We start from the raw sequence: 27483 nt of genomic DNA, 5'->3' as shown, positions 1-27483 counted from the left end.
AGGAATGCTGCTGCCTTCAGACTGACAGCAGGAATTGCACAGTCCTACAAACAATGGAAACACCTCACTGCAGGGGGAAAGAAATTTAAGAAAAGGATTTAAAGCTCCCAGATTTTTGAGCTGCACTCCTCTTGTGATCGGTGCGCAGTTACTGATGAAGTGACAGAGTATCCAAATCCATCAGCCTGTGTCATTAAGAAATTCCTAATAAGTAGTATAGTATGACAGAATACATGCACAGTAAATATAGGCTTAGATCAAACACGGTACACTCTCACTCTGGATTGCAGTACCAGTTCAGACAAAGATACATATCTGAATCTTCTTTCACTTCTATATTTATAATACATATGGACAAAATACATTTTAAAGAAAAGTTAAGGGATGATAAAAGTCGTTACCTCAATCGGTTGGTATAGGTATCTACACAGGTCTTCATTTTAGCCAACAAAGTCCCAACAGAAGCTTGTGATTCCAACTGTTCCTCTTCCTCTTCACTATTTTCTCCAGACAGAGGAAGCAGCAACGGTACCATAGATGTGCAAGATGCAATAGCACGGAGTAATTCTAGCAGGGCTCGATAGAGGGGGACATGTCGGGCCATATCCAGAACTAAGAGAGAAAAATAGTTTACAAAAATTACTAAAAATCACGCATTCCAGGTATTTTCAATAGAAAGGTTGATTTTAATAATTAATAAAATATTAAACATATTTGATTATAAAATGCAGCATTTTATTAACAGCAATTTATAATTTATGTTTTAATGGACTGCAATGAGAGTTCTTTGTCTAGAATAAATTGGATGAGATTCCTGGAAAACAGAAGTTATCAAAAAACATAAAAGAATTAAAGACAAAGTGCTAGCAAGTACGCGTAGGATTACCACATTATATACTAGTTTACAATCCTGGCTCAAGCTGAATGTTGACAGAAATTGCAAAAGTTATCTATGGGGAAAAATGAGCACCTTTTACCACAAAAAAAAAAAAAAAAAAAAGAAAAGAAAAGAAAAGGTCAACCATATGGTGCAGCAGTGTTGCATTTGCTGGTTCTAAGGGCATAAACATTAATAAACAAAGACTTAAATAAATATCACCCCCTTTATAGTTATCCTCTCCTTTGGAAAAAGCAGTCTACATTATTGCAGGAATATTTGCAGTCATGAAATAAATGTAGTTATCTACTAGGAAGTTTAGTTTTTCCCCTTTTCATGGAGACAATTAGTAACATTTTAAATACCATTGAAAAACTGCATGCAAAGGCTCTGAAGATGCATATTTCATTTGCATGTGCATGAATCACAAACGAGTGAAGAAGAATACAGACCAGGTAGTCAAAGCTCGCTTTCTTACTGTTGCTGAGTATGATGTGTACATACTATAGAAGCAACTGTGGGTAAAATATAGATATCAGTTCCTCTGACTAGTAAAAAAAGCGTGAAGAATTCACACACAATTCTAATAGATTCTCTATCACCACACTGTTTATTTTTCTCTTCCACTTGCTTGGGTCAAGTATGCAATGGATGTCACTTCAACTGACTTTATGCCATTATAGAAATCCTGAAAATGCAGCAATACACAGATACTTTCACACAGCTGTTTCCTCTGTCCCTAGGACATACTATTTTTAACATAACCGCAGAAAAACAACCATGGCTCTACTTCAAAGTATTTACAAATGACTGAGTTTATGATAAAATAAATTTCTTTGTCCAGCAAAAAATTAACTGACAACTCGCATTAGGACAGAATGAAGCACAGAAGAACACTTTAATGTTTCATTTAGCATATCTGACCCTCCAAGCTAAAGCACATGACAAACTTTCATCTCCCATTACCAATCCCTTGGCTCTAAATATAGCAGGATGGGACAGCATAAGCACCCAACCAAAATTCAACAAGCAAGTTCATCCACGCTCAAAGCTGGATTTACCTCTGTAACGAGTTCCTTATCCAGCACCTTCCCATTCATATTTTGAAACTCTTAAAACAGCACAAGCTCATAACTGGGAAGAGTTTTGCTGCACTGAACACAAAGACAGTCTTACTGAAACAAAGCATGAGCCTGTGAGGTCTGGTATCACAGCTCCAAAAATATCTTGTGTTGAATTATTCTATATATTTAAAGCAAACCCCACTTTGAATTGAAACATTGGCATTTAAGAATCACAGAACAGAATGACAGAATGGTTGGGGTTGGAAGGGCCCTCCAGAGATCGTCTAGTCCAACCCCCTGCTCAAGCAGGTTCACCTAGAGCATGTTGCCCAGGACTGTGTCCAGACAGCTTTTGAATATCTCCAAGGAAGTAGACTCCACAACCTCTCTGGGCAACCTGTGCCAGTGCTCAGGCACCCTCACAGTGAAGAAGTTTTCCTTCTGTTCAGGTGGACCTGCCTGTGTTTCAGTTTGTGCCCGCTGCTTCTTGTCCTATTGCTGGCACCACTGAAAAGAGTCTGGCTCCCTCCTCTTTACACCCTCCCTTCAGACATTTAGACACATTGATAAGATCCCCCCTCAGTCTTCTCTTCTCCAGACTGAAGAGTGCCAGCTCTCTCAGCCTTTCCTCATACTATCTGCCATTTTGTTCAATTCATTTTATTTGCCAATTTTCAAGTATATTTTTGTATTCATTCCATATGCTCAATATCTATTCCCCAGTGAACAATGATTGCCCAGGGAAAAATCCCCACACTGTGTAAAATAGCCTTAAAAGAAACAAGAACAGGTCTGATACAACAACACTTCATGCATTATCTGGGCTCCTGTGAATTATGAAATGACAACAAAAAAAGGGGGGGGGGGAGGGATGGAAAGGGAGACAATGGCTTTTTGTTATGAAGGCAGTAAGTGAAGGAGAGATACAACCTCTTGCATAACTAAAGTCATTTTACATCTGGAAAGCTTTTGTTTGTTTGTTTGTTTTAAATATGCTGATAAAATTTGCATGAGGCCAGAATAGATCATTCCAATTCTTTCAAAACTTGTTTGTTTTCTCCGTTGCTGAGCAGATAATTAAATTTCAAAATAATTGTTCTGAGGGAGGGTGAACTGACACAATCTTAAAGTGGATTTTTCTTTTCAGCAATAACAGACAGAATTTCCATTTTTCGTAGATTTAACTAACTTATGCTGCTTTGCAATTGTTCCCATGTGAAATAAATGAAATGTGTTCACTTTGTTTTAATTTAAACAATCTACTTTTAGGGAACAAATACTGATTTTTTTACCTTACTACTTTGTCATTGTTTTTAAAATATAGCATTCTACATTCTAACTCACTTCCTTGATACCGTTATGCATCTCATATTATTTTTGTCCAAGGCTTGTATTATAGTTATTAAGGATTATGATCCATGCAATCCACTCTAAAGCAAAGCAAGAGGAAAAAAAAAGAGGAAGAAACTTGTTATCTTATACGACTGGATATCTGGGTATAAGAATCAGGAAAAACTTGCTGTAAAGAACTCAAAATTAGCAAACTATTCTTTATTACCTTTATTTGGTAGTTCATCTATTCCTTGCAAATTCCTTCGATTTTAAAGAGAATGCTAAACTGACTATGATATACACTTTCTGCAGATACATTTCTATATTCTGAAATAGGATAAGAAGCCTTGAGCATTTTATCTCTGTATTTACTTGTAATTAGACTTTTCAAATTAGATAATGCTCAAAATTTTTAAGATGCTATGTTTAAACCACTAGGACTAAATGACACTCCTTTGTAGAATAACTGCAACATCAGCCTGGCCCAGATCTGCTATACACCCATCTGTCCACCTCTTTGCGGTTTGGGCGGCTGCAGCTCCAGATGTCGTAACAGAAACCTTATGGGACTGATCTACAGGCTTGGAAAGTCCAGCAGCATCTTTAATTAGTCACAATTTACAAGACGCAAGTCTTTGCTTTGGAAATCACTATGCACATATTTGGGGAGGTACAAAAATATTGTAAGTGATACAGACTTCTGAGAGAAATTTAGATTTTTGTAATGAAGCCCTTCCAAAAAATCAAATTAAAATACTAGAAACATGTAGGAAAATATAAAATATAGACCTGTAAATTAATGAATTAAAAGAATCTTATTTCTATCAAATAGCAGTAACAGAAGCTGTGGACTGTCATCCTTAAATAAAAGTATCTTATATCAGCTAAGACAGAAGCAATTTTAAGCAAATATAAACACCAAATAGAAACAAATACCTCTGCTACAGAAGAGCTATAATTTGGATAGCATTACGACATCTTAACTGCATCAAAGAATTATTTTTATACGGATACTTCAGTTTTATAAGATGGTACTAAGACCATTTGGTGTATGTGGACATACACATGAGCACACCAAACTCCAAATATACAGCATTTCTAAGAAAATGAAAATGGAGATCAAAATTCTTGGCTTTGCACTAAGTGACAGATGGATACATTATCCAGGATGCTCTGTTATCCCAGAGTCAAAAAATGTTATTAAATAATTACAGATCTGTGTTCCACGCAGCTGCCTCCAGGTGCTCTCAAACTCCCCCACTAAGGCTGGATGGTCCTGCCCGTTATGCGCAGAAATTGTGTGATCTTCCGTATCTGTTAATTTTAGTGCTCTCCACACTCTCCGACTCCAAGCAGCGGGGAACTGCAGGGGAAGGCACAAGCCTGAGTAACATGAAGCAGTTCAGAAGCTCTCCCTTGTTGACTCTCAAATGTAACTGCTGCCAGAGACAGCTTATCTGAACTTCTGCTGCTTCCTGAGCATTTCTTCAAATTACTACAAAATGCCGCCCATTTTCATCAAATCAGAGGCAGAGATTAAATTATTTTGTTACTAGACTCACAGTAGCTATTGCCTTTCAGTTTTTATCCTGCTGTCTTGCCTGCCTTAAACAGGACTGGCAGACCAGAGCAGCCTGGGGACAACCGAGCTGCCTCCAGAGAAAGCTCCGGAAAGCCGTAGCTGGAAGACGGCTTCTACACCACCTCGTACAGCCTGCTTTACACGCCAGCCTCCTAAGCATTTCTCAGCTTGCATTCAGGAAACACAGATTAAGGCCTCATCTTTTGGCTCTACCAGTGGTTAACCAGTCGACCAGCAGAGCTCAGAGCAGCAGGTAAAACCCCGCCGCACTCCTGCGTGGAAGACAGCGCCCGGCTCTTGCCCCAAGGCTGGGACGGAGCTGCGAACTGCGCTGCTTGCCCCGGCCAGGGAGGCGTCAGGAGAGCAGTGGACAGCAACCGCACGTGGCGGGCAACGAGGCAACGGCAGCTGTGGCCTTAAAGGCTGGAATCATGATGCTGTGACAAACGGCCGATTGCAAGGATCGTTACACCAGCATCTTTATTACCAGGGTTGTTTAATTAATTGCAACAAGTAGCAGAACAGCTCTAGAAGGAAGAATGGACATGTTCAAAAACACCCCGATGTCTTATCTTCTGTGGTACTTAACAAGCAAATTTCCTGTAGCCGTTCTGGACAACAGGCAGCATGTGTGCATACTCAAAATGCACACCAAGAAAACTCTGTAGGTCTAAATTTATCCTGCTGCGTTTATGAAAAGCAGAAATCTCACTAAGGTGAGTGCCATTTACTGAGATGGACAGGGATGACAGGTAAGTACCAAAACTCGTGTTTCAGTGGGGTAAGGTCTGTCCCTCCCTCCCACTTCGAAAAAAGGTCAAGTCTCACCGGAATCGGTACCATTTGGTTAACCTCCTGCTGCAGTGTTTGCAACTTACAGAGACATAAGGCTAAAAATAGGTCGGGGAAAAAAAAAAGAAAAAAGAAAAGAAAAAAGAAAAGCATTTTATAAAACCAGATCTCCTAGCAATAAGCAGTTCTGATCTGGGAGGGTGGATGGAAGAGGAGTCTGACTGAAATTATTTTAAGAAGTCTTGACTTTCAGGAACTGCTGAGCCTCCATCTTTTGAAAATTGCTGTCTTTTACAAATGCCTAAAACCAGCTCATGACATACTAAGGCATCAAATCACATTTTTGAAAACTTATAGCCACAATCTAGTTATTCCTGGGGAACAGCTGATTAACACTCAAAGACTGTATGTCTGACTTCAAAATATTTCCATTGCTTTCAACGTATGTATTTATTAATCACTAATATATATCCATTTCTTAAAAAGGCCTGAGATTATCCACATGCAATTACAACCTTAACATAATGGGAAAGCATATGAGGGCAAACCGTTTAATAGAATTGAGCTATCACCTTAAATTGCATATATAACAAGGTAATGTCCCAACTCAGTCTCATATTCTTTTGCTTTCTTTTAATATTCTATAATATTCAAATGAAGATTAGCAAGGCCTAATGGCCCATTAAATAGATAATATTGAATAGCAGCAAATTTTTTCTGCGGTTCATTTAATTGTCCTCAGGACAAATTAACTGGATATGAATAAGAATATAAAACTTATTACCACTGCAAACTATATGTATTTAAAACATATTACAAAGAATATGAATATTTATTTACAAATAAAGGAAACTGTATTAACTTAGCATATCCATTATTTTCCCAAATCTTCACACTTTACACGAAATTAAAGAAACAGAGAAAAATGTTTTGTAAGAAAATGATGAAAAGTTCTATCCTGCTTTACTTGCATCTAAAATGAAGGCATTCTCGCAGTGATTCGCATTGTCATCAAACTAGGAATTCCTACCCAAACAGCTTACAATCTACACGAAAAATGAGACAAAACAGACAGTGAAGAAAAAAAGAAATTTAAGTTTTAAGTAGATTACATTGCCAGTTGCATACTGCCCCTTGTTTTTGTACTATGAGAAAACTTGTACTTAGATGTTCTCAATCTGTCTCCTGTATATAGTTTTTCATGTGCTAGACTTGCATCATTTCAGGCTTTTTTTTCTTGAATTTCAGTCATTTCAGAGTCCCATAAAAGCATGGCTTCTTCAATCTATTCTTTCCTACATGCAACTTCTTTGTACTTCCAAACGATATACATGACTCTGCCTCTGTTGGAGGAAAAAACGGTGCAATGGCAGCAACACCGGAAGGCATCACTGGAAACCCTTGTTAAACTATAGCCATTTTCTTTGTTCTCCCAAACAGAGCTGCCACTACAAGCACGAGAAAGATGGTTGTGAATGGACAATTAAAAGGAAATAACCATAAAGGAAACAGGCATTCTGTAAAGAATACACAATCTAAAAACAGGAAATGTAAAATTAAACTTAAAAATTCCTGTAAATGGCAATAAGTATGGCTTATGTCCAATAGATAAAGAGAGGGGAAAAAATGGGCTAACACCTAAAATGAACAAACTGACTTCTGTAATCAAAGATGAAGTTAAATTCTGATTTTATAATTACGCTTTTGTCTTCCATTCCAAGAGGTCTGCTTTTTACACAGGGTAGAGCTGCCAGGAACCCAAAAGATTCTTTCAAGTCCTAATCTTTCTTTTATTTTGTTTTTGAATCTGTTTTTATTCCCATTTCACTCAGACCTTAGATCTCCCTGGAAAGTTGAAGGACTGCATTTAGTTAAATATTTGTCCAGAAGTAACCAAATGCAGCCTCTGTTTTAAATAATGCGGAAGAAAAGTACTGACAATTCTGCAGAGCAGCTATATTATAAAACTGTTCCATGCACATCATGCACAAATGCCCAAAATTTACTACAGTGTATCCAAACCTCCTCCCCCTGCCAAAAAAAAAAAAAAAAAAAAAAAAAAAAAATCCCTGTGTATTCCACAATGCTGTTTTGTTTTGTTTTTTTAAACTGACATAGCAACCATAAGGGAGGACATTGGTCTCATCAATTTAGGATGCCAAATGAAAAATAAAAGACCTTTTAATATCCCTTCCACTTACTAAAAGTCCGATGTTTCTGTCATTACTGCAGTACAATACATCCCTGCCATTGATTTTACTTCCAGTTCATTTAAAAAATAGATGTTTATGTTCTGTCACAATTTCTAGAATGTGATTAGTAGTTACTGAGGACTTACATTTCTGATGCCACAGTATGTTACTCACCAGCCTAAAACTGCAAGCACAATTAAATTAACAAAGATTTCAGAATCTCATTATCATATTAAAGACTTACAGTAGCTAAAAACACCACTGTTCCAAAAGCCACATAAAGGAAACACTGATTTTATATTTCTAATTAAGATCTTTAGACATAGTCTGACTGCCAGAGAGAGCACCAAGCATTAGGGTTAGACGAAGTGTTTCCCAAAGGGCCATACTTTTTTCCTACTTTTCCTAAATATTTTAAAGCTGGAGGCATTCCTCAGCCTCCCCTTCTTTACTGCATCTTTCCAAACATATGATCTATGAATGCAGTCCATGCTGCAGGCTATAGTGTCAGTTCCAAATACATCATGCTCTATTGCTTCTTGATTTTCTGTTTCAGAATCAACCCCAGGCAAGCCTCTTTTATAATAGGCCTAATTAACACCCTATGTTCTGCTACTTTTTGACAGAAAAAGAATGCCTACAGAATACTTTAAAATCAGATATCTTTAAGAAAACATTAGCCTTAGGACAAAAACAAAATAAAAGCTTTCTAAATATTGTCATCTTGTAATCTTTATAATTAGCTTGACTCTTCCCTTACTTTTCTTTATAGGAATGGCATGAGCATTTTCACAGTACAATTTTGAATATCAAAAGGAAAAGGCATCAAAAAAGACTAGACCCCTTGCGTAATGAAGAACGATGGAGCAGAAGAAACAAATGTCTCTTATGTAGTCAATTGGAGAGAAAGAAAGAGGGTCCACATGGAATAGCTGGGTAATGATAAGAAAGGGAAGAGCTACCCCCTCTGAAGCTTAAGAAAAGAAGGGATTATTATTGTCTATGGGATAAGGAGGGGTTAAGTCTCATTTTGGACACCTTCTTGTAGCCCCATGAGTTCAAGTCCTGGGCAAGAAGGATGGGGATCTTCAGTGAATATGTACAATGTCAGACTCCAAGTTTATTATTATTATTATTCAGATTTACAGCCTCAAAATCTTACTCCTATGACGTAAGCAGCGTGCTTCTTAGCAGTCAAAATCAGCTCAAATGGCAGAAAAGTGCATGAGAATGAATTAGAAAATATTTAGTGACAGTAAGTACATTAGTACACCTTCAATTTGAACACTATGTGCATTTTTCCCTGTCTTAAAAAGATAGGGCAGAACTGGAAAAGGTATAAATGAAAGGAGATGAGAACGACCGGGACGTATGGAATGGCTTCTGTGCTATCTAAAATGAAGTCAATGAAGACTTCGCAGCCTAAGAAGCCAATGGAGTGCGTGATAAAGTTTGAAGTTATGAGTGACAGAAAGTGAACAGAATATGACTGATGACTATATCTGCCATTAAAAGAACTAGGCACACCATTAGAAGAACTAGTGCCAGCTGGAGATGGACAGATACATTACACAATACGTCACTGTTAAGCTACAGAAGTGCTTACCACTGAATGCTGTGGTGGCAAGTATTGTTACAGGTTCAAAAGTAACTAGGTAAATTTGTGCAAGAAGATGCCATCAAGGGCTAATAAATGAGGAGACATCATCTCCAGCTATGTACCAGGCATACCAGGGCAGCACCTCTATGTCTGCCCCATTCCCCTAGGCATCTGTTATTTTCCACTGACATTGACATTAGTCACAAAATACTGGTCTTAATCTTGGCCATAAAAACTTTGTTGGGTCTTAACACAGCTATTCTTATAAGCTTTTTCTAGGAAACTTAGAAAAAAACAAGACATTAATTGCAATATAAAAGGAAAATCATGTACTTCAATTATAGAGGCAAAAATGTATCACTCAAGTCAGCTGGTCAGTCATTCAGACTTACAGTAACATGGTACAAGGGAGCAGACCCATCGTTCTTAACTATTAGTGGTTCATCTATTTTTAAAGAATATTCGATTTTGGTGAGATTAGGTTTTTTTTAGGAAAGTTTTGTTTATGACTAAAGCTGAACAAAACCACTTAATTAAAAACTTGTCACAAATACCTCTGTGAATCCAGAGAAACCTTTGTCAGGAAAAACAGGTGGCACTATTTTATTAAGGCAGCTTGGTACAGTTGAGTAAACAGACAATTTAATGTGTTTTGAAGAGAAAGGAAGAACACCAGCTCACATAACAGATGAAAGGAATGCTTCTTGGAGTCTACACAGAGCCATCTAACATGGGCGGGGGGCGGAATTTAAGAAGCACTACCGGAAAAAAGCAGCATTCTATAATCAGTGTTTGTTTTCAAATGATCCTGTGGGCATCAGCATAGAAGGGATATGAACAGAGTACAGCACAGAGGAAGCTCATACTGTGACACAATCCAACCCCACTGCACCTTTTCAGAATCTCTCCTCCCAGTGATTGCTAGTTTTATACCATATCAGCTCTTTTAAACCAATGTAATATAAAGAAAAGCAAATTAGAGTCTAAAACTATATTCAGAAGATGTTTGTATCCAAATCAAGAAAACAAGCGTAAGCAAACATGTATTAACTGTCAATATAAAGCTATAGCATAGCCTTATATTATCCAATAAACATATGATACTAAGGAAAAAAAAAAAGAAGAAAAAGAAGAAAAAGGAATTCACAGAGCGCATGACAAAAGGATCTGAAATAGTTTCTTGTCTGGTCAGAGGACAAAAAAAAAGTCATTAATACATCTCCTTACTGTGGCATTTAATAAAATAAAAAAGACCAATACTTTCTACTTGAAGTAGATGTAATTAAATAAATTTAATATTAAACGTAAGCTAGAAGTGCCAAATTAAGCTTCCACTTAACCAAGAAAATAAGAAATATTTTTAGTAGATGAAAAGTTACATAAAGTTATTTAAATATTCTGTGCACAAAACTTTCCTTGCAAGAAAAAAAAAAACTTCCAAGCTTCCCTATCACCCCATGTTGTGTGTTTGCATCCTGATGTGATTAAATTCCTAAATTTACACAGGGAGTGTATTTCTTGGTCTATTCGTTTACTAGAAGCTCAGAGTGGGATATTCTAAGCTTGCTAGTAGAACACAAAATACGTATACACCTGCTTTTGAACCCCTGAATTGTGAAGTTAAACAAGATTACTGAGGTCAATTCTCAAGTGCCGGCATGCCACAAATGATGAAAAGAAAGCTATCATTGCTCCAAGAACTTATATCAGGATTTTCAAGGAAGTTAATCTTGCTTTGATCATCTCAGCACCGGGAGAGATTTCACAGTTTTTGGAAGGGGCATGGGCAGGCAGCCACATTGAAAAGTTCTTCAGTCTGAGCTTTTTCCCTTCCAGCCCATAAAACAGTCACTATTATTTTAGAATAAAATGAGAATTGAAAATAAGATAGAAATCTGCCATTTTATAGCACATGCTGCAGAAATAGACATGGGAACTCAAAATTAGATAACGAAGAATTACATTCATTTAAACTATTATTTCAGCAGGTGGAAAAAGCCCAAAACTCAGGCCTCCTATTTTACTTAGACCATCAACAAAGGACACCAAGATTACTACTGAATGAAAGTACATGCAGTTACTGTGCTCTACAGCAAACTTATTACATGTGAGCACACCTACAAGATAATGGCATCAAGGTCTGTCAGGAAGGTGTACCTCAAGTCAGTACCACAAGAGCAATGCTTAAGCAGATGCAAAATGGGATAGCAAAAAATTATAAGTTCTTGGCAGGCAGGCACAGATACATAAGCAGTCTGATACGCATGCTCTCAAGGCAGTCATACAATCTTGTAATCAGTGAAGTCCAGAATTTTATACTGGTCTCCAGATGAGAAAGAAGCCTTGCTTACTTGTGCTTTCAAGACTGCCCTTCAGGTGGTTACTCATCATTTGGGGAAAAAAAAAGAAAGAAGAAAAAAGCATGAGATGTAATTTAAGGCTTATTAAAAAAAACAAAAAACAAAAAACCCACCAGTTCTGTATTCCAAACAACTGTTTTTCTGAGAAGTACTCTGCAGAAGTGCACAGGACAAAGACGACATGGGTGGGCAGCAGAAGGAAGAACAGGAGATGGGAGAAGCCCCAGAGAAATACAGCCTTTATCCCTCCCGTTTCTCACCTGAAAATCTCCTGATTATCTTCCCCACAAAATCCTCTTCCCTATGAAAAATCTAAAGTGTACTTTAATTCACTGTGATCAGGAAGTGAGTAGGGTCAGAGGCTGCAGCTTAGTCTGAAGTATGCTCTGTACATGCAGCAGCAAAAGCCACCACCAGTTGTTTCAAGCAATGAAGATCTCTCCTGTTAATGGCTTTGTGTTTAAATGCCACCTAAAACTGTGCAGTACACAAACGGATAAAGATTGGGGCGGAGGTTATCACCTTTCAGTAATCTTTGCTAAATAATGATTCCATGAAAAAAATTTGCATTCGCTCTTTGAAATAAAGAAACTTTAGTCTTTAAAAGAAATATCTGCAAATACCTTATCTGACATGTAATCTGTTACCCAATTACCAACCAAATCAATCTATCCAAGATATTTTGTTCCAGGTAACTCTTAAGTTTTTAATTCTCAAAGATCTCAATTCCATGATGTTTACTACATACGTCATAATTACTCCCTTTAAGTTACAATAACGACTTCCTGCAACACTGCACAGTTAGAATACAAATTTACAATTTTTCATTCATAAGTTTTTGACATTATTAACTGCTTAAATGGATAATCAGCTTTGACATTTTCAAAATTTCCATTAATCAAATTCTACTTCACTGCACTATCTACCAGGAAACAGTCTGATACCTTAAATTATTTGAAAATATAAATTTATACATATATATCCATACCTTTTTGCAACACAAAGTTAGAGACTTCATGGAATGCAAGAATTTCACACTTTTGTTCCAAAACTACTTTCAAGAGATGACAAATCAGAGGGAACAGATTTGGTAAAACACAGCAAAATGCTGGTAATTTTTATTTTTTGGGGGGGTATTTTACTTATTTTTTTAAGAGCAGTCACCTGGGAACTCATAGGGACAATGTTTGTTCTTTCTCACAAGAGAAGCATGCTTCAAGTGCCTTGGAGAAAGCAGAACTTGTTTTAGTACTGTTCTTGGAGAGACTAGGATCAATTCTCACTACTCTGCTTCCCTTTGCTTGCCCAGTAAGGAATCCAAAATTCGGTTAACAGAATCCCCTAATGCAAGAAAATTTATGAACAGAACAGCTCAATAATTTGAAACCTTGTTGCTGATTTGATACTTTGTTACTGATCGCTCTTTAAAGGTACAGTACCCATACAAGAGATTCTTTTTGGTGCCAGTGAAGGAGGGCAAACAAAGGCTGCTCCATGTCCTATGTGAGACTGTAGACTGAAGAAGAGTAAAGACAGGCAGAAAGAGGGAAAAAAAAATCTTTTTTCCACCTTTCCATTCCACCACATCCAAGTCAAACACAGCTGGGGCTGAAACCCAACCTCTAGTTCACGGATATGCATCATTGTCATCTCCTGAGTTTATTCAGTTCATCAGGAGAGCTATTAAAATAGTTGTCTTTAAACCAAAATGGGATATGTCACTGCTACACTCTCCACAGGCAGGTTGGCTCAGTTTTTTCCCCAAACTGCTGCTCAACTGTCATACAGCTGCCACATTTCTTGATAAAATAATGGCATGCATTCTGACCATATTTATGGCTAATAAAGCAGTGGTGATCTTGACTGGTGCTCAGAGACGCTGATGCCAAGAAGGGTGTAGCACAAGAACTGGTATTACTCCATTACTCCCAAGGTCAAACTATTTTAAGTGGCATTTATAAAGCTCTAATTGATTTCTAAATATAGAGCTATTTTAAAGCATATGCAAGAGACTCAAGCAGATAAATTTCTGGTGAGTGAAGACTGACAAGTTGGAACAAACTAGAGGAATTTCTGAGACTAGTTCTGAGAGAATCCTGGATTTTTCCAAGGATATTCTGGATCAGTAATTAAGTTACAAAACCAGACAAACCAGACAATAGCCAAAAGGCTTTGCAGCTCTTTAATCAGCAGGAAAATTACTAGTTACATAGTTGAAGTGTCAAAAACATCAATTTCAATGCTGAGGGGAAACACATGAAGGAGGAGTGAGTGAGAATGTTAAGAAATCTAAAGGTAATTACGCTGCTGCTGCTGAAGGATGCTTTTAGCTTGGGATCCTTCTTTCACAGATCTGAATTCTTCCTCTTTTCTCAATATAGGAATAAATAAAGACTCCAAAAGCTGGCTCAAATTGACTGTGCCCCTTACTATTGACTGAGAGTCATCCCATGCCTTCTCTGCCATAAAAAATCGGCTACCAGGCCCCAGAAACAAAACAGTAGCTCTTTTTAGCTCTCAGAAGCAAAAAAAAAAAAAAAAAAAAAAACCACCACCACAAACTGGGGTGCAAGGAGGAGGAAGGAGCATGGATATCCACACCCTCTTGCTCAGGCTAAGCCAGCTAGTTCATCTCAATTCATGCATGCTACTGCATCTCTCAGCAGACATAGCCTTGCTCTGTTATTCTATAATTTAGACTGAAAAATTGTCAGATCTGATAAAGAGAAGTTCCTTGAGCCCATCAAAGAAGAAAACAAGATAATTCATAGAACACTTACAGGATGCATTTGCTACTACATTTCTTACAGAAAATCCATCTTACAGAAAATGCAGAACAATTAGAAGGGAAAACCATCTTCACTGACAAATGATGTATGAACAGTCTTTTGGATTTCATTACAGCGTTTTATCCTAAATAGGTTTTCAAGTCTAGACAGCTCTTTTAAGCTTTTCTTTCCACTTTTTTCCTTCATATCTTTCCTTACATTCTGCTTTAACTTGCAAACTTCATGCAGTCTTTTTCAGAGCATTTACTATCTACAGGTGCAAGACATCTTATTCAAAATACACAAAATTATATTAATCCATAAAAATATATGTGAAAAGAAAAGAAAACTTACACCTTGTTTAACAGAATTTCATACTTTTGTAAATGTGATGTTACAGTTGTAATGTAGTACTCAAAGCAGTAGCATATAGCAGGATAATGATCATCTAAGGATCAATGCTGTACTACTATGCATTTATACCACCGATTCTTTACAAGACAGCCTGGCAACTCCCTCTGGAAGTATGAAGACCTTTAAAATATGACATTTATACATTTATATTGCCTAAGATCTATTCCCATGCAGTAGAAATGCTCAAACATCAGCCATAATGAATACAATGACCTCTAATCAACACAATTTACTGTGCCCTTGGGATGCTACATAAGTCAGGTGCCAATGAATTGCCAAAGTCTTACTAAGTGCTTAAAAGCTTTGCCTTGATGGCAGCAACAGAATTAAATTTAGAACATTTCTGGATACTAATGTCCAAACCCAAAAACATATATAGCCACCTACCTTGTCCATCCCAAAATAGATTTTTTTTTTTTTTTTTTACTACTGGCTCACACAAAATGCAATTCCAGACTCTGATGTTATTTTATGCAAATATAAAATATTTCCTCACCTTTCCAAATATCAAATATTATGCATAAATCAAGTTCTTTCCAAATTACTCACTTCAGTCATATTGGGGATGTATCGTAGCCATAACGAAAATATTCATAAATACCAGCTTTCACCAAACTAGGTTAAACTCCTTAAGTTTCCACTATAACCAAGAAATGTTAAACCTGCCAATCTTTTTTCACACAGCAACTCTTTGACAGTACTAACAGCTTAAGCAGCTAGTGTCCCTTTCCTCTTGCTCCTGTCTGCATCAGCTGTTTATTTTACCCGAGTCTCTTTTCCAAACCAATTCACTGCACGTCCGTGCAGCAGATGTGCACAGCAATACAGTGGAAGGACAGGGAGGGAGAAATGCTGTGGAACCGAGGTCCACGCTAAATGCTGGATCTGAATCCTGGGCCATTGGAGCTGCTGGTCCCTCCACTGAGCACAGAGGGAGCCCAGAGAACTTTGCTGGTTGCACCGTTTGCGTTAGGCACTGCCTCCTCAGGTCCCCACAACTATTAAAACAGAAGGCTGCTATGAGAGCTCAGTCATGGCAATAACCACACTAAGAAACCGTTTGAGAGTCATTTGCTGGTCTTGGTGGATACCACTTGATTAGCTGGTGGTGCTGATGAATTTACTGTCACCGTTTATACTTCAAAATATCTCAAGAAATTCTGCTGACCTTGAATCCTTTCATACCAGATTGTGTTAACTTGACAAAGTATCAGATTCTTATCTTCCAAATACCTCATTAATCTTTATTTAAAGATGCATATCAAACTATTTCTCTCCTTTTATAAGGAAAACAGTTTCTAACATATGAGGATTAATGCAATACAAGGGCTTGAAGACTACATTATTGTTAGATACCCTCAGCAATATGAATGATTAGACTACACAGGTAGTCCTCTTGCTCCCCCATCCCATCTTAATAGCTCTACATGGATCCAGACTGATACAGAAATACATTTAAGATGCACAAAAAGAAAACAACTGAAGAACAACTGAAGTTGTAGCAGTCTTTTTGGAATAAAAAAATATAAAGGAAAGTCTATACACATATATTAGAAGACATTTTTAAGGGAGATATGCCAGAGATCTAAACTAATTACTTTTTCTTCTAAAGACAAAGAATTTCATCAAGGCATCATTACTTTCAGAATAAAGGACAAAATAAAGGGAAACACCATTCAATTTACTGTGCTGTAAACATGGTATTTACCTTTTTTTTTTTAAAAAAAAAAGCATGCAAAATATGAAATGTTGTCCATCTACTAAGAAAACAAATTTAACTTAAACACTTTAGAAGAATACTGAAAATATTTAATGTGTGAATAAATTGATTTGAAGATGAAAGTATTTAAAGCAATGATTTACTTTCTTTTGCTTTCTTTAAAAACTCCCACAAAAACTATTGGAGACTGCATTTCAAATAACGCCTCAATTTCTAACACACCCTGTTCCGGAAATTGATCAAGGTTTCCAGTTACATTCTTACTGCTTGAATTCAATATAAATATGATTTTTCCTACGCATAAGCTTTTGGAAATTCAAAAGTGTTTGATTTTGTAAGTATTCTTTTAAATACACTTTTCAATGAACAATAACAATACAGGTAAAAATTATTTGCCTTCATATCAAGGAGCTATGCTATACCAATAAAAACACACATTATACCCCCACCCTTTATACAACACAGTGACTGAATAAAATGGATTTGAAACACAACTACTTAGAGAGGTTGTTAAAATTGTGGATTTTTATCTGAAGAGATTGGGGAGAAGAAGAGACTTTAGAACACCCTCCCTCCCCCCAAAACAGGGCAGGTGACAGGCAAAATATACCTCTCTAATTCACCTAGGAAGAATTCCAGTTACTGCTTCCTATGAAATCGGAACAGGAATATTTTTCTGTAAATCTGTGTTTTCACGAATTACACACTAACCTGCATTCTTTAGGTGGTGAATAAAAAGAGAAAAAGCTTTAGAAGTAGTATTTCCTGTAGAAACAATTGCCTGTCAAACAAAGCATAAAAAGACAAAAGGCAGAAACACTGTTTCAGCTTGAATGCCTTAATGTCACTATTTGTCATGCAGCACCTCATCAGAAAACCCCGAAGTACAGTTAACTCTACTCCTCTTTACACCACACACTTCCGCTGTTGTTACAGGATTAAAATGTGCCTGGCCTGACAATGAAACAGCAGAGCCATCGCACATTGTTATGCAACCCAGTGTCTGCAAGGGTGGCTCATAGCTCCTTCTTTATTCAGCAAGTGCCAAGTGCATGTTTAATCAATGTCACAGCTCACCACAGTGTGCAAGTAAAGCCACTGTCATTCCTCTGCTCAGATTTGACTGGCTAAGTTATGCAATGCTCTGAAGAATACCTCGGAATTATTTTCGGAGGCTCTGAATGCAGGTGCGTGACAGCGTTTACACTATTGCCAATAAAACAGACTTCTTTTCATCCTTTTTCAATCTGGACTAAAATGACAGCGTGCGACTGCACGTAGTGCACTGCATTTGGCATTACAGCATGTCAACGTGAGAAAGCCTTTTCAGACGGCTGCCACAGAGTAAATCAAAGGCTGTTCATTTTTTGAAGTACAGTCTTAATAAATAGCTAAATATAATTCAATAAAAACAGGAAGTGTTTGTATTTTTTTAAGGCAAAACCAAACGGCAGGTATTTGGTTGCTCTGCATCAGCTGAGAAAAAAAGTCCTCAGTTTTGGTGAGAATTAGTCAACAGTGAGGATCATTATCAGAAAGGGTTTTTTCTGTTTTCTGACTACACTTGACTTTAGTGGATTACTGAGAGATGTGGCCAGTCATTTGGAAGATTCTGTAACGTTATTAGCTGCACTGTTAAACTTCTCTATCAAGAAATTGTTCATGCTCCTATCTGGTCTGTCTGAATGAGGAGAGCAGCCCCTTCATGAAGATAACAGCCTGGTTTGCCACTGAATTGACGACTAAGAAGCATGTCTGATGACATTTTATTCCTGATGCAATGTAGGGTAAGAAACATGTCTGTCTCTCTCTTTTTTTTTTTTAAACCTTTGTGTAAAATATGCCATGAGCTGATGTCTTTAATTAGACTCACAATAGAAATACGTTTATCTTCAGTGATTAAAGATGTTTGCCAAGAGACAAAAATGCTATTGCACTATAAAATCTGAGTGCAAATCTTCAGTAAATTGAAGTTATCTGGACTAGTAAAAAGTCCAATCAAATTTTATTTTAAAATTAGAAATTTCTGATCAATAAGGCTAAAATAGCAGATTATACACAATAACAGCATGTAAACCAGAGAACAGAATTTTTCTGGGAATGTGTTTCTAGAGGATATATGACTGTAAATTAAGACCACAAGAGCAGCTAAGTACTAGAGACTACCTGTCAACCTTACTTCTACAAAAAAAAGGGAAAGAAATCATATGCATATTTGTAAATATCTATCTCGAGTCCTTATATTGCACAAATTATTATTTTTATGAAAGCACTACTGTCCTTTGACATACTGCAATAATAAGACCACCTTTATATTTGAAGAGACAGACATTTTCTGTTCAATGTTTACTGTTGCACAGATGTCCAAAAGCTGATTTATTAAACAAGTAAAAGGAACAGATCTCACCTGCAATTGCCTACTTACGGCTCACTGGTCAAAAAAATGACTGTAATATTGTATTAAGGAGGCATATTTTCAACATTAAAAACCAGCAGACATGAATATTTTCAACTCGTATTTTACTGTTACAGTTAAATAATTAACAGCTAAAAATTCACATAATTTCTCCAGGCATTTCAGAGTATTTGATAATGCCCAGATACCTGCTTTCATCAATTCGCTGTTTCATAAGGAAACAAATTAACTAAAAAATGCAAAACTTTAAATATCTATTATAATAAAGTGTATTAAATGGCTTGAAGCATCAACCTGGAATCATTTCTCACTCTTTGTACCAAATCTGTAGCTACAGAACAATCACTTAACATGGATATAATTCATACCAGAAAAAAACAAACAAACAAACAAAAAAAACCCCAAGATGAATACAACTCAATAAGCATAGCATTAAGAAACCTTTTGTAAAGTACAGAATTGTTTTTGAAAAAGACGATCAAAGCTGCATGCTTGTCAGACCAGATTTACCATTTGCTTTCTTTCTTCTAGCTAGCTGCCAGAATACTAGTGAAGATATTTGCAGAAAAAATGGGAACCTCTGCCATCACAACACTGGAAGATGTAAGAAGGCAAGAGGAGAAGGAGGAAAAAGAAGAATCTATTTTAGCACTGCTTGGGATTATTGGAACTGTGCTCAATTTATTTGTTATTGTTTTTGTGTACATCTACACTACACTTTGATGACATTTTTGAACATCAATTGTAGCGCATACAGTACTAAGACCAGCGATAGTAAGAATCATTTCTAAATTTAAAGAAAAATTACAGTCAGAAAAGATTATCAAACACATTCCAGAGCAAAGTAGCTGGCTAGGGGCACCACATCAAAGACTGCTAAATATATCTGTGAGCCCAGTTAGGGTGCTAAATTATGTAAATGAAGGCAGACAATATTCAGCTTCACACTGATAACAGATGAAACCCAAATAGTGAAAACACAGATGGCACTGTTTTATTGCCAGCGAACATGCAAGACAAGAAATGTAAGCAGACAAACACTGAAAACAATCACAACATAAAAAGAGATGAATTAGATAAATATATAAATAAATATATATATAAAGCCCCATGATGCTTTCTATAGTTTTGTGTAATGAGTGTATATCTGAGACCATAAAACAGAGAAAAGAATTTTTAGATCACTACAATACAGGCTTACAATTTACACAAATCTATAGTAAGTGTGGAAACAGAAACACTGTTATACCAAAAAATTGTAATACTATAAATAAAATTTTAACTCTTGAATATATTCTGCAGCATTTGTTAGTCTGGTAGCAAGCTGAAAAAGGTTATATATTCTTGCCTTTACTGAATCTGTAATTGAAATCATAATGCTATAATAATGATGTGCTTTTCTAATTAAAAATCCTTTGAAAGTGGTGTGAAAAATAAAAAATAGTTTTAGTACTTTTAAGAATTATTAAAAATTACAATGGCACACTAACACGTTCTCCAAAGGAAAAGATCTTAAGCTACATCTTCCATATTAGATGTGTGTAACTTCAATCAAATACAATTTTCATGTTTTTATCCTGATGCTTATTTTCAAGTAAAATAAAACATATTACACAAAAATTCACTGTGTTGTATTTAAAACAGTCCTTATATCTTTGCCCAGAAGAGTTTATTATCTCTGGACCAGGTCCTGAACACATTTTTCCCTTTTGTAGTGTTTATGATTTAGGCCTAGACATGCAACTCTCCTATATACTTCATAGAACATGCAATTAGACTATTAAAATTGATTAGACTATTTAACTGTTTTAATTTAAACAAATGCATGCCTTTGAATTTGATCCAAGGCTGCAGACTGTGTGAGCTAAGACAAGTTTCTGTATACATGACTGCATCCACATTTTTCTTCTATTAGAAAAGCTACTTTGAGAGCATAGGATTAAAAACATAGTAGAAAATATTAGAGGGAAAAAAAGAAACATTAATTTAAATAAATACCATCCTTAAGATTAAAAGTGCCACAGAGGAACAATGGAGAAACTCCACTCTGAAAATCAGCTCAATTTATCTTCAGTTATCAAAAGCTTGTCAAATTTATAAAATAAAATAAGCACTTTTATTTCATGTCATTTCAACGCATAGTACTCTTCTCCTCTGAACTGTGAATCAACTAGTATGCCAGCACTGGAGTGAGATACTGCACCTTTTCTTGTAAACACTTCAGCAGTAAAACATAAATTGCATTTCCAAAGTTATAACTAACTGTGGCAGAGGTCCAATATCATTCTTTTACCAGAGAATGACTTCATTAACATTTATGGAAACTAGTCAAATTTTTAATTTGGTTAATTATTTGCTGCCTACCTAAGCTGCCACTGTACTTCTAATTTCACAGACAGTACTGGCTTTCACTGAAGAAAATTATAGGGTAATATTATCATTAGAGACTGCCCTGGCATATGATCTAAATTTTGTTTCAAAAGGGAAGTCTGATATCCTCTAATAACAGGTAATACTGGAGTATCCATACTCATCTCTCGCTGTCCCTCTCTCTTCTTCTCCTCCTCTCTCCCTCTCTCTCAAATCTAAACAGCAACTACTTCTTAATTAGGTACAGTAAAAGACAAGTCTGGGGAAAGCAGAATTTCATGAGGGTTCAACATTTACACTGCAGTAGTTCCTTCATACCTTCAGCAATGGATGGATAAAGATGTAGTGCTCTTAGCTTCAGGAGTCTTTTTCACAACTCTTTTTTTCAGTTGAATGAACTCAGTGTTCAAAGAGCCATAAGGGAACAAAAGCCTCCTAAAATACTTAAGTCTATTCAGTACAGTAGAACTGGGCTACTTCACAAAAAGTGAAGCAACACCATATCATGCCTTCAGAATAATTATGATTAGGAGAAATAAATACCCTAAATTAACATCAGCAGGAAATCCAGCACAGTTCAAAGCTCTGAGGTGGAGAATGGAGGCCTGAAAAGCAAGATTTTTTCAACAGACAAAGCCTCAACCAATGAAGGTATTCCAAAACAGGCAGGAAAAAGAACACAGTATGTTCACCTTCAAACACTGCTCCATAGTACATACTTACTAAATTAAGACTACCATTCACAATGAGGTACTTTGTATCAGTATGAAACAGCCCAACAATTAATGAATCCACAGATCCAAGATGCTACACTACTTGACAAACTATGAAAAAGCAAATATTGGACTATTAAATTGGAACAAGATGGTCAGTAAACAGAATCCTTTTAGTAAAACCCTCACACAGAAAATAAAGGGTAACTATTTACAGAAGTGTACTGGACATTAAAATTATGTTCAACTCATTCCACTGAAAGGAAATACAGCATCTCTTATTAAGAAAATAAAATACTGCACTAAAAAAAAGCACTAAATAAGAAAGGTTGGATGGTTAGAGACCTAAGAGGGGAGCATGGAAAGAAAGGGCTGCAAGAAAATCCCAGCAAAAAGCACGGTATCACTTGCTTCCAGTAAGCCCAGGAAGTCAAGCAAAGAGTATTCGGGCAGAATTCTGCAGCTTGCTACACATCCTGTCTTCCAAGAGACGGTACCATGTCTTTCTCACTCTTCGGCTCCAAGCAAGGGTAAGTCATCTCAGGGTTTGCCAAATACTAGTTTAGAGACAAGCCAGTATGACTACATTTTAAAACAAGAAGGATCTACCTAGTACTATGGTGTTACTGAGAAGTCCCAACTTCACTGGGCTTTCTATTGTCAAAGTCTATAACAAAAATAAATAGTCACCTGTCCTAAATGACATTTGATTTTCCTTCTATTTCATGTCCCCTTCCCACTGCCTTTTCTCTATGCAGATAGTTAGCCACAAAGACTACTACTACTACCACTTCTTTCTTCTCTCCCACTTGTAACTACTAGCTGGTATTAGTCTTCATAAACTTAAGTCAAATTACTCTTACAATAGCAAAACCTAAACCTCCTACACAACTATACACCAGTTAGAATCCAATGGTCACCTGTTTGCTGGGAACCTCTTGCTGCATGGTGCAAATTCTACTGTTGAGCATTTTGTTCATGGAGAGAAATGTTCACATATTTGATGGAGATATTAGAAGCTGACTCTTTCAAATGAAAGGTGCTGTATACGAGACAAGAGTAAAAAGGTTTTACATGACAGCTTTTGGTGTGAAATGTAAGTGCTCAGTATTGAATACATGCTAGATGTTCTATGACACAAAACTTACGAACAACATCAATTGTACAAATGTAAACATGAATTAAGTCCTTAGGAATAAAATCGTAATTAAAAATCTCACCATGTTACAAAGACAGACTTTTTTCATTTATAAATTAAAAGCAAATAAAAGGCACAGTAATTCCATGATAACATATGGAATTTAAACACTGTGGGGGTGAAGAGGGAGAAGGAAAGAATCAAGAAACAAGGTGAGGATCACAGCAGCTGTTGCTCCTTGTGCATAAAGCTATGATCTATCTTGCATATGAAGGGAAAATCCTTCATAGAGAGATAAACTTTCCTTCCCTACAAGAAAAAAAGCAATTAAGGAAATTAATGAAAGTGGTCAGTTCACAGTTCTCAAGGACTTCACAATCACCTTGCTCTGGTGCAGAGCAAGCTGCAGAATGTGACTGAGCAATCTGCTTGGTTTGTGAAGATCTACTTCAAGGTGAGGTTTCTAAATGATTAAATATGTAAGTGATCTTCATCTGATCAATATTCCTTTTATTTAGAACAATCTTTAGAGCAAGTCCATGTATATTCGAGGCAAGTTCATCAGGGATGTCAAAACATACTTATGCAATAAAAAAAATCCTAGATAAATTTCTAACTGTGACAGAGGCCAATTTTACATACTTATATTGGACTTGTTCAAAAATTTTGCCAAAATGACTTTGCAAGCAAGATGCATCATACCTGTAGCTAACTGAACCTATGTAAACAAAATACAAAATTCTCATCAATATCAAAAGATGTAGTATCTATCTTGTATCATCTCAGTGGTCTCACTCCACTGTGCAATAAAGTGACACAGCAAACCCAGCATTTTAAGTGCATATTTTATTTCTTTATAGAAAGTCTTCCTGCATAATTTTATCCATATGCAGATAGTATGGAGATCATTGCCACTGCAATAGCTTACAGCAAAACCTAAAACCTGGTTCAAAAATAGCTCCAGCCTAAGGGTAAACTTTAACTGGTCCTCCTAACTGCCATTCAAGTCGGAGCAAGTTACAGAGTTGTTGAAAACTGCTGCTTTCTGTCAGTATTTTGCTCAGTACAGCTTGTTCCTGATGGGATGCCAGAACTGGGAACACTCTGTTAGTACTCTGCATGCAGTGTCCTCATTTTTCAGGCCAGCATGTCACAGGAAGATGCAGTTACTTGCTTCTTTCCTCAGGAAAGCACTTTTTGATAACAGAAGATAAACTGGTCTGAAAACTAGAAGACTTTGTGTACATGAGATTGATTACTAATGCTGTTCCTTTTCCTACTCCTACTGTGTAGGTATTCAGCTCTATCGGAGGGGAGACAGCTATTCAAAGTAGGGACGCTTGAAATAAAACCAGGAGGTCTAACATGAAAGAATCAAGTCTGTTCAACTACATTGTATTGGCCATCAAGGTTGCGGGTGAGGTGCGGAGTGGCTTCCACATCTGCAATGCTTTAACTATAAAATACAAATACTCTGGAGAAGAACACACTGTTTAAGTGAACTCTTCAGTCCTTGAGCATTGTAGCAGAGCTTCGTTCCAAAGCTTCAACCTTTGCCTCGTTTGCAACAGCTGGGCTCTCTGCTAGCCACGTCTCCTGACAGTCTGCAAGGGAGACAGAGAACCCCAGCAACTCAAACTCATTAACATGAGAATTATCTGTCTGCCTCTGAACTAAACAGTAATTACCGCACTGGAATTTTGCCTGGCCATTACTAAGACAAACTATATTCAGGGACTCATTTAAAGCTAAACACATCTGACTCGAATATTCATGAAGGGAAGACAATATTCTCTCCCGAAGTCATGCCTTTTTACAAATTTCCCTCGCATACAGGTATCCCATTAAGTCTTCAAAACAAACCTGACTGATAAGACCTGCAGAGTTTTTTTTTTTTTTTTTTTTTTTTTTAATCCAGCAGTACCTTGTTAATTATGGTTCTAGCTGTAGAATTTTGAACAAATACATCAGGAAGCATTCAAGATGATATTGCTTGGATCAATGTTTTAAGCGTAACAATTCTGAGATTTTACAGTTTTAAATCCCAACAAATCTACTCTCATCCTTTGTGGATTTGAATAGTAGGTAATAACTTTTCTCTTTAAAGCAAGGTTTTGCTCCTAGTTTAGCTATTATATTTACAATTACATATCCATTTACGAAAAAGCAGTTAAGTATCTGTTCTGTCCACTCTTTACCGATTGCTAATTCACAAATGCAACATACAATTTCTGAACATCCCCCACCAATCAAACATTCACAAATAAAAATAATCCACAAAGGAAAACATATCTAAAATGAACATTTTCCACTGAAGATTTTGCTTTTCCTTGTACTTTGAGAAAATAAATGGGTCATGAAAGCCAAACTTTGGGTTCACTCCATCAGCTACATCTCTCATCTTTTCTGTCAGCACCTGATTGTTCTTCCCCAGTTGAAGGTGGCTTGTACAGTCAGATATGTTTTTCCATGGGAAACAGTAGAAAGCAATTTCAACAGCAGTGATTCAGTGACAATCCAGAACTATCAGCTTTATCCTTTAGACAAGAGAGTGTTTTTGCCCAGTCTTTGAATGACATTTCCTCTCTACCACAGTAACAGAAGAATTTGTGCAGGTTTTTTAGAAAGACAGGATTTACTTCATTGTTTTATATTAGATTTTCATCTGTAATGATGAGTCTGGATTGAAAGCTACAGAGTTGATTTTCCTCATTGTACTATGTGCAAAATAGAACCACTAAATTAATTAGAAAATTAGAGAGAGATGTCAAGCTGTGGATTGGCAAGTGAAGCATTCTTCATATTTTTATTTTTACTTTAAGGCCTTGGAAGACTTTTTGAACTAGTTCCACTCCGTCACACAAGATTACCTAACGTCCTAGTTACCACAGATTACTTAGAAGAGTCATGTTCTTTTTGTAGTCCTATGTAGTATTTGTCCTATTTAGTGCTATATAGCAAATTTTTAGATGTAGATGATTTTTTTCCTACCTCTGGAGATCAAATATATTCTGCCATGTACCGTTGTTGTCAAAAAGAAAAAAAAAAAATCACATAACCACACCTTGCAACTGCAATCCAAAAGCTACAGTAATGCAACCAGAATATCCATTATTCCAACAATAGGAGAAGTTCAAAAATCAGGTTCAAAACCAGTTGAATTATTCAGATTTAGAACAATCCCTTCTGCTTCTGCTACACAGGGATTAAATCCATATTTTCAAACAAAGTATCCAAATAAAAATCCAACCTAAGGTTAAAGCAGACTTCAGAAACTTCAGGCTACCACTTTTCGGGTGGGAAAAAACGCAAAAGCATACCAATAACTTCATACAAAAGTCTGTCATGTAGAGAAACTGAACATAATCACAAACTCAATGTGCTGGGTTTACCATTAGTTCTTCATAGGCATTTGCCTAATTTATACCGCTTGACACTACCTCACACAACTAAAACGTTTTTCATAATAAAGTGCAATGTACTGGATGAAAACTATCAAAATATCATTGTTTTAAAATCAGTGAGTAGAAACATGATAACAACATACCACTCATTTATTGCTCCTTAATAAAACACAAACAAACAAAAACAACACCTGGCAACTTTGTTGTTCTGGCAGTTTTGAAATATTTTGCAGTTTGGATAAGAGGCTTACTTGTGAATTTCCTAAACAAAGCAGAAAAAGCTCTGCGGGACAGACAGCTCAAAATAATCAGACAGTAAAACAGGATTGCCCTAGAACTTCATACTTCCAACATTTACCAACTTCAGATGCATACTTGCTTGATTTCCTTACAGAATTAACATATTTCTTCTCAGTAAGAATCATGGTCTTGTTTAAAATACCTTCTCCCCATGTAGCTTCTAGTCTACATAAGAACTAAAATACAAACTTTTCAGATGGAAATAAACTATTGAAATTAACTTGAAAAGTGTAAGAAGTGAATTTTAAAATTTAAAAAGGACATTAAAACAACAGAAGTTTAAATTCATGTAACAAATTTGGTATTTCAAACACACACTACTATTTTGTTTTCTAAGACTCAAGTGAATGTTCCATGCAACAGTACAACTCTAAAATGGGGAAAAAAACTGGCCAAAATTATCCACTGTTTACATAAACTGCACCGTTTCCCTATTATATT

At 36.4% G+C, this 27483-nt stretch overlaps 1 protein-coding gene and 1 long non-coding RNA gene across 10 annotated transcripts in view; one reads left to right on the top strand and one right to left on the bottom strand.

Annotated features, from left to right (window-relative positions):
• Window positions 1-27483, bottom strand: part of BIRC6 (baculoviral IAP repeat containing 6) — a 197715-nt gene that overhangs the window by 28096 nt on the left and 142136 nt on the right. For 7 of the 9 annotated variants that reach the window (XM_026122951.2, XM_064509464.1, XM_026122955.2 and 4 more), the window contains one exon: window positions 402-612. In XM_026122951.2, the coding sequence (XP_025978736.2) occupies window positions 402-612 (211 nt within the window). Of the gene's footprint in view, window positions 1-401; window positions 613-23120; window positions 23243-24166; window positions 24943-27483 lie in introns of those variants that run through there. The other 2 variants (XR_010388504.1, XM_064509466.1) reach the window with 2 other exon arrangements.
• LOC112997114 (uncharacterized) lies at window positions 17011-20686 on the top strand. The gene is made up of 2 exons (XR_003262623.2): window positions 17011-18488; window positions 19649-20686. It is a non-coding gene; the product is annotated as an uncharacterized LOC112997114 (long non-coding RNA).

This window comes from Dromaius novaehollandiae, chromosome 3, assembly GCF_036370855.1.
Source record: "Dromaius novaehollandiae isolate bDroNov1 chromosome 3, bDroNov1.hap1, whole genome shotgun sequence".
NCBI lineage: Eukaryota > Metazoa > Chordata > Aves > Casuariiformes > Dromaiidae > Dromaius > Dromaius novaehollandiae.
The sequence above is the reverse complement of the archived record's forward strand: the minus strand, read 5'-3'. Positions and strand labels throughout refer to the sequence as shown.